This window comes from Propithecus coquereli, unplaced genomic scaffold (genome assembly GCF_000956105.1).
Source record: "Propithecus coquereli isolate 6110/MARCELLA unplaced genomic scaffold, Pcoq_1.0 Scaffold714, whole genome shotgun sequence".
NCBI classification, from domain to species: domain Eukaryota; kingdom Metazoa; phylum Chordata; class Mammalia; order Primates; family Indriidae; genus Propithecus; species Propithecus coquereli.
The window spans coordinates 465989-482601 of NW_012153219.1; the positions used below are offsets into that span (position 1 = coordinate 465989).

A 16613-nucleotide genomic window follows, 5' to 3' on the forward strand; every position below is an offset into this window, starting at 1 on the left:
ACTTGGGAGGCTGAGGCAGGAGGATTGCTTGAGCCCAGGAGTGTGAGGTTGCTGTGAGCTAGGCTGACGCCACAGCACTCACTCTAGCCTGGGCAAAAGAGTGAGACTCTGTCTCAAAAAAAAAAGAAAAAAAAAAAAGTTTCAGAAATGGGTAACGGTGATGGTTGCACAACAGTGTGAATGTAATTAATGCCAGTGGTTGAAATGGCCAAATTTATGTTATATATATTTTACCATAATTTTTAAAATGTAATAATGTAATATGCCAGAAGCCACTGTAAACTTTAAATGGATGGATTATATGGTATGTGAATTGATATCTCCATAAAGCTGTGAAAGAGGCAGCGAGCAGCTAGCTGACTTGGCCCCGGCCACCAGTCAGAGAGCAATGGAGCTGGAATGTGGTGGCAGTCGGGGGAGTCGGCCCCAGAGGGCTACGTGTGGCCACAATGAGCAAAGGCACACGGAGCTCTCAGGCCAGGGCCTGGCCCGTAGTGGGTGCTCAATAAATGAGAATAAAGAAGGAAATTGAGGCAGGGCTCTGGGGAAGTGTTTCAGTGCCCCAGGAGGGAAGAGGCACCAGGTGATTCGGTAAGTCTGTGCCTCGCAGCCCCCTGGCCTCCACCAGCTGGGCCCACCTCCCGCCAGTTCAGTGTTGTCAGCTGGGCTTAGACATCTCCCCTGAGCCGCTTATCTCAGCCGCCAAAGAGGGGCCAGGAGTGGTGAGTGCCGGGCAGGCCCAGAGTCTCTCAACGTCCACCTTCAGCCTGGGGAGTCTGGGGGCTGTGGGGCCTGAGCAGCTCTGTCCGGGTGGCCAAGGCTGGAAGCATGAAACTCCTCGTTGCGGAGCTGGAATGGGCCCCCAAATCCCACCCCTTTCACAGATGGGCCGCTGAGCTGAGAGAGGGCAAGCCGTGTGGGCGGAAAACCATGCAGGGTGCCCAAGGCCAGGATGGGCACAGGGGCTGTGCAGGGGGCGGGCAGAGGCCAGAGCAGGCCAGCGAGGTGTTGTGGGGGTTCTGTGGGGTCTCCAGGCGTGTACACGCAGGGGCAGCACACAGACAGCAGGGTGCCAGGGTGTGTGTAGGGGGTGTACGTAGAGCGGGAGTGTGTGCACAGGCTAGGGGATGGGGTGGGAGGAAGGGGGGTCAGCCAGGGGAGGAAGATTGGCGGGCTGTGTGTGAGAGCCAGTGCACACGGGAAGGGCACACGGAGCGCCAGCAGGAATGCCAGACATGCCAGGAACAGTGACAGCCTCAGGCCAAGGCCAAGGCCAAGGCGGGAGGAGGGAAAGAGCAGTTTCCAGGCGGCTGGGGCCGTGAGATGCTGGAAGAGGACAAACCATGGCCAGGGGTCCCAAACACCTGCCCACCCTAATCCTTTAGCCAGCAGGCAGCCTCAGCACCTCAGGCACAAGCATGTCCCCCATGTCCCAGCTGGCTGCCACACCCAGGGCTGGAGCCTGGCGGGGCACAGCGCCAGAGTCCGTAACATTCCTTGGAGAGTCAACAAAGTCAGGAAAGGCAGGCAGTTCTTCCCCTGACCCTAGGCCGGATGCAGAGATGAAGGTGGCTGCACCCTTCCCTGCAGGGCCAGAACAGGCATGAAGCCTGGTTGGGGGCAGAAGCCAGGGTGAGGGAAGCCGGAGAGGGAAGGGGGCCACAAGGCCTGACAGAGCCAGCACCCCAGCCCTGCCTGGCATGCCCCTGCTTAGCCTGGAGGGCTGCCCGCCCCTCCGCACCACCCAGGCCAGACACCTGCCAGGGCTGAGGGCCCCTCTAAAGACCCCACCTGCCAAACCCACCCACAGCCCCACTCACCCTGCAAGAGGCAGCCCGGGCAGGCCATCCGGAGAACCCTCTTGCCCAGGGGCACTTGGTGGTGTGTGCAGGCCAGGGAGGGATGGGACCAGGATTTTGCCTACTCAGGCCTCTGCCCACTGGGAGGATTAGGGGCAGGGGTGGAGCATGGGGCACAGGCGTAGATGGGGCTCTGGGGAGGTAGGGTTGCCAGAAAAAAATTCAGGACACCAGTTCAATGTGAGTATCAGATAAACAAAAAATAATTTTTAGTGTAAGTATGTCCCATGTTATTTATTATTTATCTGAAATTCAAACTTGACTGGTTGTCCCATATTTCATTTAGCAATCCTATGAGGACGCCCCTGGGGCTGGCAAGGCTGTGGGGGAGAGAGGAGTAGCAGGCCCTCCCTAGGTACAAGCTTCTCTTTCATTCATCGTGCTATGAGCACAAACTCTGCGCCACACTGCCTGGGTTTAAATCTTCTCTCAGCTACTTCCTGGCTTTGATCTCTGAGCAGGTTACCAAATGCCTCTCAGCCTCAGTTTCCTCGATTGTAAAAGGAGGCTAATGGTACCTACCTCCTATTATTGTGAACATTAAATGAGATGTTATGTGACAAGTGCCTGGCACAGTGTTATAAAGGTGTTAATTAGTATTCATTAGTCTATCATTGAAGATTAGGCTTTAACGCCTGCCAATGGTGTGGCCTTAGGCAGTGACTTCTCCCCTCTACCTTGAGTTTCTCATCTGTAAGTCACCTAAGGTGAGGACAGCACCTTTCCCACAGGGACATCCGAGGATTAAGCAGGATCAGGCCTGTCGCAAGCTCAGCACGGCGCCCGGTGCATGGCGGGTGATCCCTGGGCTCTAGATCTCTTCTCTCTTCAACTATTCCCTGCCAGGCCAGCAGCCCAGCCCAGGAACAGGGGACTAAAGGGGCACAAGCAACTCCCACTCTACATTCAACGTGGGCTGGGGGGTTCCTTCCTCCCCCTCCCTCATCTGGTTCTCCCTGGTATGGCCCTAAAGGCCTTCTCTTTTCCTTGGGCCCCTCTGAGCCACTCCCTGCCCTAGCTCTTGACCTGATTTGATATAAAATCTCTTATCTGCTAGCCTAAGGGGTGTGGCAATGGCAGTGGCAGGGTGTGGCAGTGAGGGGCAGTGGCTCTGGGGTTAGTGGAAGCTACCTGGTGATGGGCCTAGGCTTTGGCCCTGATGCCCTGAGAGGCGGGGCCCCAGGGTTGCATTTCGTCTCCACCCTGTCCCTGGGCTCCCTGTGGCCTCTGCAGTCACTCAACAGGATGGGGCAGTGGTGGGGAGGGAGGGTGGCTGAGATGACATCCTGGTACCCACATAGTTCCCCACAGTGTCATCCTGATGAGGTGCCCAGAGCTCCCGTGCAGCCTTACTTACTCAGCTGACAGGTGCTGCATCCTGGGCTCAGCCATAATAATTATTTGTCTACACATGTCTCTGCCCACTAAACTGTGCACTTCCCGAGGGCAAGGCTGTGTGATATGCAGCTCTGTAGCCCAGCCCCAGCACAGCGGCCTGGAACACTGATGGTGCTCAGCAAACATGTGTGGAATGAAGGGGCCGGCTGGGCTCAGCAGCTCACCTCTGCCCACCCACGGCATCCAGCAGCCCTGAGGGAGCCGACTCCCTGGGCTACCTGGCCACAGCCCCCTCCAGTCCCCAAACCACACTGCTTCTTAGCCCAAGAATGGCACCACCCCCCACCCAGAGATACCTTTCAGATCGCCCAGCCTACCACCTGGGGGTTCTGGAGTCCATCTCCGGCGCCCCTGCCCAAGTCTGAGCCCCGCCACCCCTGCCCAACTGATTCCCCAGCCCCCCTCCTTGAGTCTCCCTGTTTCCCCCCGCCTCCACCCCACCCTCCGCTCTACAAAACTCACTCTGCCTGAGCCCTTTCTGGGGTTCCTGCTGCCCTCTAGACAAGTCCACAACTCTGCAAGGAGGGGCCTGGAGGACCCAGCCCCCACCAGCCTCTCCCCTTCACCGCTCCAGTCTGGGGAGCAGCCAGAGCCCTCGCTGGCTCCCCAGCATCTCACATACCCCTCCTTCCGCGGTCTTGTCCCTCCGATTCATGGTCTGGCCTCCCGGTGCCTCAGCTCTCCCAGGGCAGGACCCCCGGGGCAGAGCACACTGCAGGCCCTGCAGAAATGTCTGTGGAATGCACACACGCAGAGACGCGGCTCATGTCTCAGCAAGCTTGTGCCAGCCACGGTGCTCAGAGCACAGCACCCAATAAATGCAGGTCAAGTGAGTGAGAGGAGGGGCAGCGCCAAGGAGAAGGCAAGACTGGCAGTCAGGACCCCCGAAGTCTGCCCCCAGATTCACACGGGGTTCCCAGGCAGCCTTGCCCTTCTGTTCCCTGTCATTAACTATTCTACCAACAGCAGCTCCAATACAGCACTTAGGCTGTACGGTCCTCTCCATGTCACACAGTACTCTCACACGCATGCTCACAAGTCCTATTCTGCCTGGACCCTGAGAGGGTACCGGTGGCCAGGTCATGGGGCATGGCCTGGGGACCAATCAGACTTTGCCTTTGACTAGCTGTGTGATCATAGACAAATTCCTTGACGTCTCTGAGTCAGTTTCCTCATCTGAAATGGGGCTTTACCTACCTACGTCTCAGAGAGGTGAAGAGGATTACATGACACCAGGTATGTAAATCACCTGATGCCCGCCTGTCTCTGAGACATGCTTCTTCATAAGCCACAGTTACTTCCTTCTCATCTAGTGACTTCCCCAAGTCTGAGATGAGACCCTTGACCTCCTGACTCCTGGGACACTGTTCTCACTAGCTGCTGCTGCCCCTGCAGCGGGGATGGAAGGCTGGCTTGGGAGGCCAGCCTCTTCCACAGAGGCCAGCCGCAAACAACTCTCATCCCCAGTAAGGGTCGCCAAGTCCCTAGGATGTCCCGAAGCTCCCGCAGACCCTAGAAGGGCACCCCAAACCTTTATCTCCGCTCCACTCTTCCTGCCCTTAGAGACCCCAATCCGCGCCCTCGCCCAAATTCGCACTTCAGCGCGCCCCGCGGGCGCCTCCTGGTGGGAAAAAAAGAACATCCTAGGCGCCCGGCTCGGCCTGGGGATCTCGGGTGACCCCAGGTGTGACCCCTGGCTGGATGACTGGACAGTGGTGGCACTCCACCCGTCGCCACAGCCTCCCCAAGTCTATGCAGCCTGGGAAGTCCAGAACGGCTCCCCGGAGCACCCTGTCCTTCCAGGCTGCGCCCCTGGGGACAATCCGCGCCCACCCCGAGCCCCCCTGCCCAACACTGACCCATCTTCTTCAGCGCCCGCAGCCCGGGCCTCTTGGTCCCGCCTTCCGAGGACGCCGGCGAGTGTGGGAGCGCGGTCGGTGCTGAGACTTGGGCCGACACAGGGGGCTCCTCAGGCGGGCGGCGACATCTCCTCCAGCGGCCGCACAGCATGGTTCGGTGAGGCGGGGGCCGGGGCCGGGCCCGGGGTCAGCGCGCGAAGACAGGGCAGCGGGGACGCCGCTCCGGCCCGGCCCCGGCTCCGTGCGCGGTCCCGAGCAAAGAAACTTAGCGGCGCTGGGAGGGAGTCGGAGAAGAAGGAGCCGGGAGGAGGGAAAGAGGGAGGGACGAGGATCAGGGAGGGAGGGACGAGGATCAGGGAGGGAGGGCCCGGGAGCGAGGGGGCGGGGCGAGGACTGCGCGGGGGCGGCGCGAGGCGGCGGCCGGGACCCCAGGCCCGGGAACGTGAGGACCCCGAGTCACTGCGTTCGCCCCTGCTCGTGAGTCCGCCTCCCCATTGTCCGAGCGATCCTCGGATCTCGGCCCCATGGGTGGCCAGAGCCCCCAGTCTGGGGGGTGGGGGGACCGGGCACCGGATGGGGCGAGGGCTGCCCTCTGGCACAGACACCCTCTCCCCTTCCGGGACCCTGGCTCAGTGGGGACGCAGGACCCCACTCCGCCCTCCGCGTGCGCGTCCCGCCAGCGGGCCTCAGCAGGGAGCCGGACTGCGGACGGGAGTGCAGGGCCGCTCGTCCTGGGCTAAGGGTCCCCAGGCCCGGAAAGCCCACAGAACCCCGGGAGCTGAGGCGCGGCCCGGCAGCGCGAGCCCGAAGGGCTGGGCGCGGCGGCTGGGGGCGGGGGGCTCTGGCAGTGACGTCATAGGATCTGCACCCCCGCGCGAGGCCAGTTGCCGCCCCCTCAGACTCCTACAGTCTTGAAGCTGGCTGGTCTGGACAGCGTGAGGCGGCTCTGAGTCTAGAGTCCCCGTCGGCTGGTTCTGGGGCTCTCGAGGCTCGGACAGGTTGGAACCGCAGCCCGGCGTTCGATGGTCCCGGGACAGCCGCCGCCCGCGTTACAGCTGTCAGTGACGTCACCCCACGGGTGGCCGTCCGCTCGCGGGTTCTGGTGGCTGTGTCAGGTGTCACCTACTATTTGTATGAAACCACCGGAGGACGGGCGCGAAGGGTGGGATGTCCAGGTGGCAGCGTTGCCGCGGCAGGTGCCCCGAGCCGGGCGGAGAGCTGGCCGCACACCGCCCCTCGGTGGCCGCCAACCGCGTGGCATCCCGCGGAGAAAGCCTCATCCCCAGGACTTAGATTTGCCACCCACTTGCCCCGCTCTACCCCATTCTCAGATATTCCCTACCCAGAGATTACACATTCTGGCTTGGGTCCCCAGCCCGCTCTGGAGTCCTGAAATTTCTTCCTGATTATCAAGTCTCTGCCTTTGTACTTTTGATCCTGCCATTTTTTCCTCCAAGGATAATCTTCCTCATTTTTCTCCTGGCTTACTTTTTTTTAATATAAACTAAGTTTTATTTATTTATTTATTTATTTTCGAGACAGGGTCTCGCTCTGTCGGCCAGGCGACAGTGCCGTGGCGTCAGCCTAGCTCACAGCACCTCAAACTCCTGGGCTCAAGCAATCCTCCTGCCTCAGCCTCGAGTAGCTGGGACTACAGGGACGTGCCACTGTGCCAGGCTAATTTTTTCTATTTTTGTGGAGACGGGGGTCTGGCTCTTGCTCAAGGATGATCTCGAATTCCTGGCGTCAAGTGATCCTCCCGCCTCGGCCTCCCAAAGTGCTAGGATTACAGGCGTGAGACACCGCGCCTGGTCTATTTTTTAAAGTTTTTAAATTATAAATAAATAAATAAATATATATATATGCATAGTTTCCTCACAGCAGGGAGGAGAGGCGAGGGCCTCACAAACAGGAGGAAGAGGGGTCCCATTCGCCATGAATGTCCGTCCTTCGTCTGGGGCAGCCGGGGAGAACGCGAGGTCATCATATCCATCGTGCCCTTTATTTTTCATTAATATGGATCCATAATAATTGTACATATTTATAGGGTACATGCGATGTTTTGATACAAGTATACAAAGTGTAAAGATAATTGGGGTATCCATCACCTCAAGTATTTACTTCTTTGTATTAGGAACGTTCTAATTCCACTCTTTTAGTTATTTAAAAATATACAATATATTATCATTCACTATAGACGCCCTATTGTGCTACCGGATGCTAGATCCTATTCCTTATACCTAACTGTATTTTTGTACCCCATAACCACCCCTCTTTACCCACCCCACTACTCTTTCTGGCCTCAGGTAACCATCATTCTACTATCTCCATCGGGCTTACTCTTAAAGCTTCCAAAGCTCAGCTGTGATGTCCCTTCTTCAGAACGCCTGACCCCAGGACATGACTCTTTTTATCCCCAGCGCCTAAGCGTCAGAAGAGCCGGGTGGGTGGCTCGGACCTGCCAGGCTTGGGCTCAGCGACAGAAGCGAATTTCCACCAGGGGGCGCGAGGACTCCGCGACCTTTCACTATGTCCACCAGGGGGCGTTGCCGCCCGCCTCGGCACTCCGGAGCTGGGAAGTCCGACTCCGGGATTAGCCCCGCCTGATTGGGAGAGGCACTGCAAAACTATTTGCATAATCTTGAAAGGGAAGCGCTGAGTGGGTGAGGTGTAGACGCCGAATGTAAAACAGGCTCTTTCATTGGCTTAAATTTCTCCCCTCGTTCTGCGACCCCATCCCGGCCAGACTGGACCCGAGGTCAGTCGGAAGCTGCCGGTTAGTGGCCAGAGAGGACCCAGGTGTCCGGACAGTGGACGCGCGGCGAGGTGAGGGCCGGGCCGGGGTGCTGGGAGCCAGGTTGCGAGACTGTTTACTTCGCCCTGACTCCGCCTCGTTTGCTCATTGGCCTGTCCAGGAGTTGGAGATGTGCACCTAGAGAGGCGCATCTGGGTACACATCCGGCACAGCGACCCTTGCCACCTGCCTCTCCACCCACCCACCAAGGTCCTTGCTACCCTGGCGCCACCACGCTGCCTTGAGGTAGGGAAAGGAGTTTCCTTAGCTGCAACTTCTGACCTCCCAGGGTATCTCTCTCAGGCCTCTAAAGAGCTCACCTTGCCCCCCTGGAAAATGGGTCCGTCGCTTACCGTGCCTGGTGGATCCTGGAGGGCTGCCCACACGGAGGCTTGTTCTTACAGAGTCACTCAAAAGTGGGGCCCCAGGGCTTGGATCAGCATGGGCACCGAGAACGAAAGCCCAGAGCCGGACTGCCGGACCCAGTTCCAGGCTGCAGTCAGCGTCATTCAGAACCTACCTAAGAACGGTGAGGCTGCGGGAACCCGCATTTTGGGGTCTGACTCTGAAGAGGAAACGACCCTCGTCCCTAGAGATTTTGCTGACAAGTCCCTGCCTGGTCTGTCCTGGGGGTCCCTTCTGCTTCCTGCCCCTGTCCAGATGCCATGGGTGGGACCCCCCCCCTCCCCACCATCTCTGCTCTCTCCAAGGATAGTTCTCCCCTCACCTCCGTCCTCTTGGAGCTGGGACTGACGCTCTGCCCTGCACTTCCCAACCCTCTGCCCAGGCACTTACCGTCCCTCCTACGAAGAGATGCTGCGATTCTACAGCTACTACAAGCAGGCTACCATGGGGCCCTGCCTGGTCCCCCGGCCTGGATTTTGGGACCCCATCGGACGATATAAGTGGTGAGCTCCCCACTGGCTGGGCAAACAAGCCTCAGCAGTCAACCAGCCCTCTCACAGCCCTCTGCCCCCAGGGATGCCTGGAACAGCCTGGGCAAGATGAGCAGGGAGGAGGCCATGTCTGCCTACATCACTGAGATGAAGCTGGTGGCACAGAAGGTAGGGAGGGGCTGTGAGTCCTCTGTCCCCAAGCTCCCAGCCAGGTGGCCTGCCCTCACCCTTCCAGTTCTCACCCCCATTGTGTTTTCTATACATTGACACCCCTGTGGGAATCACCACCTTCATGTTGCTTCCGCCCAACCCTGCCTGTCTCTGATCCCTGAATGGGCACAGAGTGGAGGTGTAAGGGTGGAGGGGAACAGGAGGGCCAGCCCCTCCCCCTATAGAAGCCGTCCCCAACAGGTGATCGACACAGTGCCCCTGGGCGAGGTGGCAGAAGACATGTTTGGTTACTTCGAGCCCCTGTACCAGGTGATCCCTGACATGCCAAGGCCCCCAGAGACCTTCCTGAAAAGGGTCACAGGTTAGACCCCCAGAATGGGAGTGCCACATGTGCTGAGTGAACTAACTTATGTCTAGGCTGAGGGGGCTGCTCAGTTGGTGGGGGGGTTGCCTGGTGGAGGGGGGAGAGGGCTCCAGGTAATGTCCCTGTAAGGACCCCAGCCAGTGCCCTGATGGGCTGAGTCTCAGGTAGTGTCCACAGCCAATGGGCAGTAGGGACTTGATGTCACTGAGAGGTGCCAGACTCTTCCCAGCCCCACCTCTGGGTTCTATGTCTTGGCAGGTTGCAAAAAGCAGGTACTGAATGGAGATGTCGGGGCTGTTCGAGAGCCTCCCTGCCTCCCCAAGGAACCAGTACCCCCAAGCCCAGGTTAGTGCTTGGGCAGGAGGGACAGAGGACCAAATGCAGGAGGGGTGGAGGGGAGAAGGCTGGATGCCACACTGTGCCCTTCATGCCTCATGCCCACAGACACTGAGACCTCCTGCGTTCCTGAAGGTGGGGGGTTAGGGTAGGGGGTGGTGGTGACAGGTTCTGTGATTCCTGTTCCAGGCCCTCACTGCTGGGGCCCACCTGTGCATCCTGTGGCAGTAACTTTAGCGTCTCCTGCACAGTGCACACCCCACCTCTCCCTCCACATCCTCCCTCTGGGCAATAACCCTGCCTACCCCCTCCCCAGAGTCCCAGCTGCCCAAGGACCTGGACTCTGAGGTTTTCTGTGATTCCCTGGAGCAGCTGGAGCCTGAGCTGGTGAGACCACCCCCATTCTCTCCCCTTCCTCACCCCACTGTGCCCCACTTGCTCCTGCTCCCGCCCTCAGACTTCTGATTGTTCTCTGAAGGTTTGGGCAGAACAGAGGGGAGCCCCTGGAGGAGAGCCTGACACCAGGAAGAGCCCCGTGCCCCCTGCACAGAAGGGTGAGCTCCTGCCCGACCCTTCACCCCCTCCTGCCCTTCCCTGGGCTGCCCTCTTCGGGCAGAGGGGAAAGTCTAGTGCTGGGCACTGAGGAGAGCAACCTCTGTCCAGGAAGGGTTGCCAGATACCTACCTGGATGGGCAAAGTCCCTGCCCTGCCTCCTCTCCCTGAGGGCCACCCAGGAGTCTGCACCCCACGCAGGTGCTGAGTAAGGGCAGCTGGGATGAGAGTCCTATCCAGCTCTCTCCCCCACAGCCGCGTGGCTTTGGGAGGTCATTCTCTCTCCCCCACAGCCGCGTGGCTTTGGGAGGTCATTCTCTCTCCCTGGGCCTCCCATTTGGGAATCAAATGACAATGGTGAGTTCTGCCCTCTTCCCTTCTAGAACTTCCTGTGTGCCAAGTCCCATAGGGTCACTTTCATAAATATTACCTCCTTCGTTCCTCCAAGCAAACAGCTCTGTGAGAGAAGTGACATCTTCCCTTAATTTTAAATGAGGCTCAGGGAAGTTAATGACTTGCCTAAAGTCACACAGATACTAAGTGGCAGTGCTGGGATTCAAACCCCCAGCAGCCCGTTATTCAGCCACGTGGATGGAATTTGCAAGAGTCACACTTGGTGCAGGGACCGTGTTCTACTCCCACCCTTCCCTGGACCCGCCACAGCCTGCCCTCACCCAGCCAGTAGCTAAATTGCCTCCTGAGTCCCCTTCCCTGCGTGTCTGTGCTCCACAGAAGGGTTGGGAGGCAGCCTGCTGGGCCCCCAGGAATTGGACACGTGGCTGGTGGGGACAGTTCGGGCACTGCAGGAGAGCATGCGGGATGTACAGAGGAGACTGCAGAGCTTGGAGAGCATGCCCCGACCCCCTAAGCAGGTGAGTCCCCCCTTGCTCTGGGGCAAGATTGGGGCAGAATTCTGAGTGTCTCTATTCTGGGCTCCTCATCCAGCACTTATGTCTTTGTTCTCGCACCTCCACCTGCCTACATCTCTGTCCAGAGAATGGCATGGCTCACGTTGCAGGCAGGGAGGTTGGGGGCATGGAAGGTAGGGCAGGAAGGGCCCATTCCTATTATGTCCCTCTGCCTGGAGAGAAACCGAGCCTGGGAACTAATCCCAGGAGTTGGAAGTGCCATGATGTGTCTGCTCTTTGCATGGGTGTGGGGTCACTGTTGCCCCTCAGTAAAGACTTCTGTTCACAGATTTAGGGTTTGCCTCCAAACAGTTCAGCCCTTGCATGACCACCTGACCACCGCCTGCCCCCATCTTGCTTGCTCCATACACCAGGCTCCTGGGCGCCTGCAAAATAAATAACAGCTGCCATTCCTGGAACCCCAGCTGTGCGCCAAGCACTTACTCACATTCTTTCATTCAATCCATACAATGACCCTATCAGATGGATTTTCTTTTCATCTCTGGCTCTGAGAGTTTGAGTAATTTGCCTGAGGGCACACAGCCTGGGAGAACCTCACTGAGCTGCCTTGAGAATTAGATCACACAGTGCCCAGCACAATATTATTACTATTAATATTATTATTAACATTAAGTGATGGAGCTGGGAGTGGACCCTGGTCTATCTCCCCCCACAGCTGGTACCCACCATTAACTCTGAGTGGGTCTGTTCTTGAGAAGCCGGGGGTGGTGGGGGCAGGAGAGGGCTGAGTTGCCTGATGTGGGGGATCTCTGGGGTGACCCCTAATCCCTCAGCACAGTGTGTGTCAGCTGTGGGGGCAAGGATTTCCTCAGATCCACAGTGGCTAACTTTTCAACACTGCCCCTCCCCCATGACAGGGCTTGTTTTCTTTTTCTTTTGTTTTTTTTTTTTTTATCTTTTACTAATTTTAAAAGCTGAAAAATAAGTAGATTATAGACATCATGATATTCCACCCTGAAGTACTTGGGTTCACATCTCTCAAACTAAGAACATTCTGCCACCTAGCCCAAACAACATTTTATCACACACAATCATTAATTCCTTAATATCATCAAATACCCAATCCAAATTCAGATTTCCCCTGTTATCCTGAAATTGCCTTTTCCAGCTGCTCCGTTTGTCTGGTCTAGGACCACACACTGCATCTGCTGCCTCTGTCCTGTAAGTCTCCATTAATGGAGACTAGTCCTTTTCCTTGCTGGTGACTTGCTGACCTGACCAGGCCAGTGTCCTATAGAACGTTCCACCTTTTGGGTCTGGTCACGGCCTCATCGTTAGTTTCTTTACACTTTATTCCCTGTGAACTGGAGATTAGAGCTAAGGACTAGATTAGAATCAAATTAAACATTTTGGACCAGATTACATCAGGGGTGATGTTCTACACATCAAGGGACACATGATATCTGAATGTCCCACCTTTAGTGATTCTAGCATGGACTGCTGGCACAGATGAAGGTGTGGCAGTCTGATCCCACCATTGTAAAGTTGTGTTTTCCTCCTGCAGCCAGGGAATATCCAGTTCCCCATCGACTCCATTTGCCATACAGTGTTTGACAATTGATAATCCTTGCCTGAATAATTTATTTAGTGATTGCATAAAAAGTTGACTTTTAAATGCTATTATTCCCTTAATATCTATTAGCTATCATTTTTCTGTAGTGTTTCCCTGATCATCTTGGGTTTCCCTGAAACACAGTGCTCTTTCTCTTTAATTATCTATTTGCAAAGTAAGGAATTGATTTAAAATCTACCTCAATGGTGACAAATTTCCAGGGTTTTTTTTGTTTGTTTTTTTGAGACAGAGTCTCGCTCTGTTGCCTGGGCTAGCATGCTGTGGTGTCAGCCTAGCTCACAGCAACCTCAGACTCCTGGGCTCAAGGGATCCTTCTGCCTCAGCCTCCCAAGTAGCTGGGACTATAGGCGCACCACCACGCCAGGCTAATTTTTCTGTTTTTAGTAGAGATGGGGTCTCACTCTAGCTCCGGCTGGTCTTGAAGTCCCGGGCTCAAGCGATCTCCTGCCTCAGCCTCCCAGAGTGCTAGGATTACAGGCGTGAGCCACCGTGCCCGGCCTGGTTTTCTTTTTTAGAGTATCATTATGGACTCATGGATTTTACAGATTCCAGTCAACTGCAATCATTGTTTTTGATGCTCAGACTGTCACAACTTTGGCCAGTGGGGACCCTTTCAAGCTGGGTCCTATGTTCTTATAACGTGACCCTAATAATCTTCAAAAGTGACCTTGCTTTCTCGTACAGGGTGTCCTATACCCACCCCTACCTTCCCTGCCCCAGACCTGGAATCAGCCACTTCTTCAAGGAGCCCTGGCTCCTTTTAGTAGAGAATGGTATTTAGAAACCAAATTCTGAGGGGCCTCATTTGAAATATGTGGCACATCCTTCACAATATAGGGTCTTCAAGTCATACCAACAGGGTCACTACTTTGTGGCCCAGAGGAGACAGCCTGGAAGCCCCTCCTTCTGCCCAGCAGCCCCTCTCCCACCCTCCAGTGTGGCTCCTTGGATTGCCCTGGGGAGGAAGATGTGGGAGGGAGCGGAGTTCGACCTGTCAGGGACACACTGGGGCCTCTTCCCTGGTGCAGACTTGGGGGCTGTCTCCCACTAAGTGGGAGCAGGTTCCTAAGGAGGGCTGTGCTGAGGCCTGGGCTGGCCTCTGACTCCCTCCCTCTTGACAGCAGAGGCCACGGCCCAGTGCTCGGCCTTGGCCCCTCAGGCTCTCGGGTCCCACGCTGCTCTTCCTCCTCCTGTGGCCCTTCGTCGTCCAGTGGCTCTTTTGGACTCGGAAGAGGTGACTCTCGGTGAAGGGGTCTCTACAGCCAACCGAGGAGGCTGGGAGCCTCAGTCTTGCTGGGCCAGGGTTTCGGAGAACAGCGTTAAGAATCCCTCCTCCCATCGATGTCTGTCTGGGAACCCCCTCCCCTAATGGGGGTGCCAGATAAGATCCCGCCCTTCCCTGCTGTTTCACAGGGACGCTCCCTCCCCTCCCCCAGCCACCCGGGCTCTCCCGGAGGCTGCAGCGTGGGGCACATCCCCGGTTCTGGGTTGGCCTTGACGCGGGGGCGGGGCTGCCTGGTCTCAGCCCTTGCCCTCCCCAGCCGCCGGTCACCTGACTTTCTTCCCACCCTAGCTTCTCCCCGAGGAGGTTCAGTTCTTGGGCAAGTTGGGACTTGGGCCGGGGCCTGGAAGGCTGATTGGCTGGTAGGCGCAGGAGGGAGGCCGGGAGGCCGGGAGGCGTTGGGAGGAGAGAGCAGGCCCCGCGGGAGCGGGAGCGGGGTGAGCACCGCTTTGCTCGCCTCCCTCCCTGGCGGCCCCCCCTCCCCGACACACTCAGGACGACTTCACCGAAGATTCACTTACAAATGAATGTTTCACTAAATAAAATAAAATCATTTTCTGCCGTCTGGGCCCCCACGGAGGGAGCGGGAAGCGGAGTCTGGGCGCGCGAGGCACAAGCCCCTTTCCTGCTCCCTCCCCCAAAGCTTCCGTGGACGCCACGAAAGGCCAGCGGTTGGCGTTTTTGAATGAGGAATATTTTCCCTCCTCTCGGGCAAGTGAAGGGAAAGGAGGCCTCGGTCTGCAGGGGTAAGGGAGGGGGACCAAGGGCGCCCGAGAGGGGTGGGAGGCCGTTGGAGGGCCGAAGGTGCGGGCCGCCGTCCCGCCCTGTCGGGGTCCCGGGGTGCGGGCGAGTTGCGCTCCGGGAGAGCTCGGAGGGGCCGGGGCGTTGGTTCGGCCCCCGCCCAAAGGGAAGGGCGGCTGTTCCTGCTCCGCGCCCTGGGTGTAGGGTTGGGGTCCCGGAAGTGTCGGATGCCCCCTCAGCTGCTTGTTCCTGGTGTTCCCCAAGCATTACCTCGGCGCTCAGGCCTCTCCAGGAACTTTCTGGAAGACCAAGGCCCAGCGGGAGCCTCGTGTTCCTCCCGCCCTGAGTCGGGGGCAGGCCCCACCGCGGCTGGGAGCCCCCATAGCGGTGGGCCGATCGCCCGCACGTGCACAGACCTCTGGGTGGCGCCCGCCCCTTAGCTTTCGAACTTTTTCTCACCTGCAGCAGCCTAGGTCATCCTCTGGCCAGTGCCAGCCCTGTCGTCCACTTTGGGCCACCCTGGCTCCAGACACTCTGAGCGCCTCCTGGTGCCTGGCACCAGGCTCCCCACTCGCGAGGGCCCCAGCAGCCTCAAGATCCCTGCAACTGCCACCACTTGACCCCAGGACCTTCCAGCCCCTGGGTGAGAAAAAGGCAGTTCTGAAGGCCGCTGGCTGGAGACCCTTAAACTCTTGAGCTACCACCGTCAGCCCCTGGCCGTGACCACTGCCCCCACTGGCGGTCACCATCACTCTTTAGTCATCAGTTCTCTCAAGGCAGGGAAGGCATAGACACAACAAGGACCCTGCTGCTCCACAGGGCCTAGCCTAGGAGTCACAAGCAGGGAGGCTGGATAAACCCCTTGTAATAAGAATGGACAACAGCAGGGCAGGGGGAGAGGGACCACACCGATGCTGGGACTGAGGCATGGGGCTGAGGGCCGAAGCCAGCTCTACCACTTGCAGAGTAGCTGTATGAACTTGGTTAAAATTCTTAACTGCTCCAAGCCTGAGTTGCCTTGTTTGTGACACAAGGATGATCTCTTCATCATAAGGCAGTCCTGGGGTTTAACAACCATCGCAGCCCTACGTGGTGGCACACTTGTGTGATCCCAGCTACTTGGGAGGCTGAGGCAGGAGGATCACTTGAGCCCAGGAGTTTGAGGCTGCAGTGAATTATGATTGGGCCATTGCACTCCAGCCTAGGTGATAGAGCAAGACCCTGTCTTTAAAAAACCAAACACAAAAGCAAAACCAACCAATGATGGGGCATGTAAAATGCCTGGCAAAGGGTTAGAACTCAGCTAATATTAAGGTTGCCCAGCCAGTTGTTTGATAGAATTCTAGAATTCCACAATGTATCAGTTTGGCCAACCTCTCCCCCAATATGACAAATGAGACCATACAGCTGAGCCCTGTTCAGTAAACCATGGCTGGGTTCAGCTGTACCTTCCAAATCCCTTGACTTGGGGTCCTCTGGAGTCTGAAAATGCAGTTAACCATTTGGAGGTCTCTGTCCCAAGTTCTCTGCAAAAATCCTTTTTCTTCAAGGAGCACCCAGTGTGAAGGGCAGTTCAGCTCTCAGGGAGCTTCCTAAGGGATGGATGAAGCCCACAGAGGAAGGCCTCTCAGGTGGATATCAATCCTTGAAGCTCAAGGAAAATGGGCTAGGACTGTCAATTTCAGAACACCTGGCTGGGCCCCAGAGGCCAGTGTGTGTACCTCTCCCACTGGAGATTGGAGGTGTGGCCACCACTGTCCCCACATACCCCACACTGCCCAGAGGCACCGCTGAATTCCCAGACTAATCTTTTCTTTGGACATGATGCTTGCTCTTTTTTTTTTTTCTTTTTTTTTTTT

The 16613-nt window shown here is 57.1% G+C and overlaps 2 protein-coding genes across 3 annotated transcripts in view; one reads left to right on the forward strand and one right to left on the reverse strand.

Annotated features, from left to right (window-relative positions):
- Positions 1-5382, reverse strand: part of PLCD3 (phospholipase C, delta 3) — an 18685-nt gene extending 13303 nt beyond the window's left edge. The window contains exon 1 of the mRNA XM_012661515.1: positions 5117-5382. Within this exon, the coding sequence (XP_012516969.1) occupies positions 5117-5267 (151 nt within the window). The 5' untranslated portion in view covers positions 5268-5382. The remainder of the gene's footprint in view (positions 1-5116) is intronic.
- Positions 5383-7878: 2496 nt separating this feature from the next.
- ACBD4 (acyl-CoA binding domain containing 4) lies at positions 7879-14615 on the forward strand. Of its 2 annotated transcripts, none has more exons than XM_012661516.1 (11): positions 7879-7942; positions 8032-8156; positions 8315-8439; positions 8698-8818; positions 8890-8974; positions 9218-9338; positions 9600-9686; positions 9994-10064; positions 10156-10231; positions 10962-11101; positions 13853-14615. In XM_012661516.1, exons 3-11 carry the CDS (start codon positions 8352-8354, stop codon positions 13967-13969), a joined length of 906 nt encoding a protein of 301 aa, XP_012516970.1. In that variant the 5' UTR covers positions 7879-7942; positions 8032-8156; positions 8315-8351; the 3' UTR covers positions 13970-14615. The 2 variants fall into 2 exon arrangements, with proteins under 2 accessions (XP_012516970.1, XP_012516971.1); XM_012661517.1 differs by having other exon boundaries at positions 13856-14615.
- The last annotated feature ends 1998 nt before the right edge of the window (positions 14616-16613 follow it).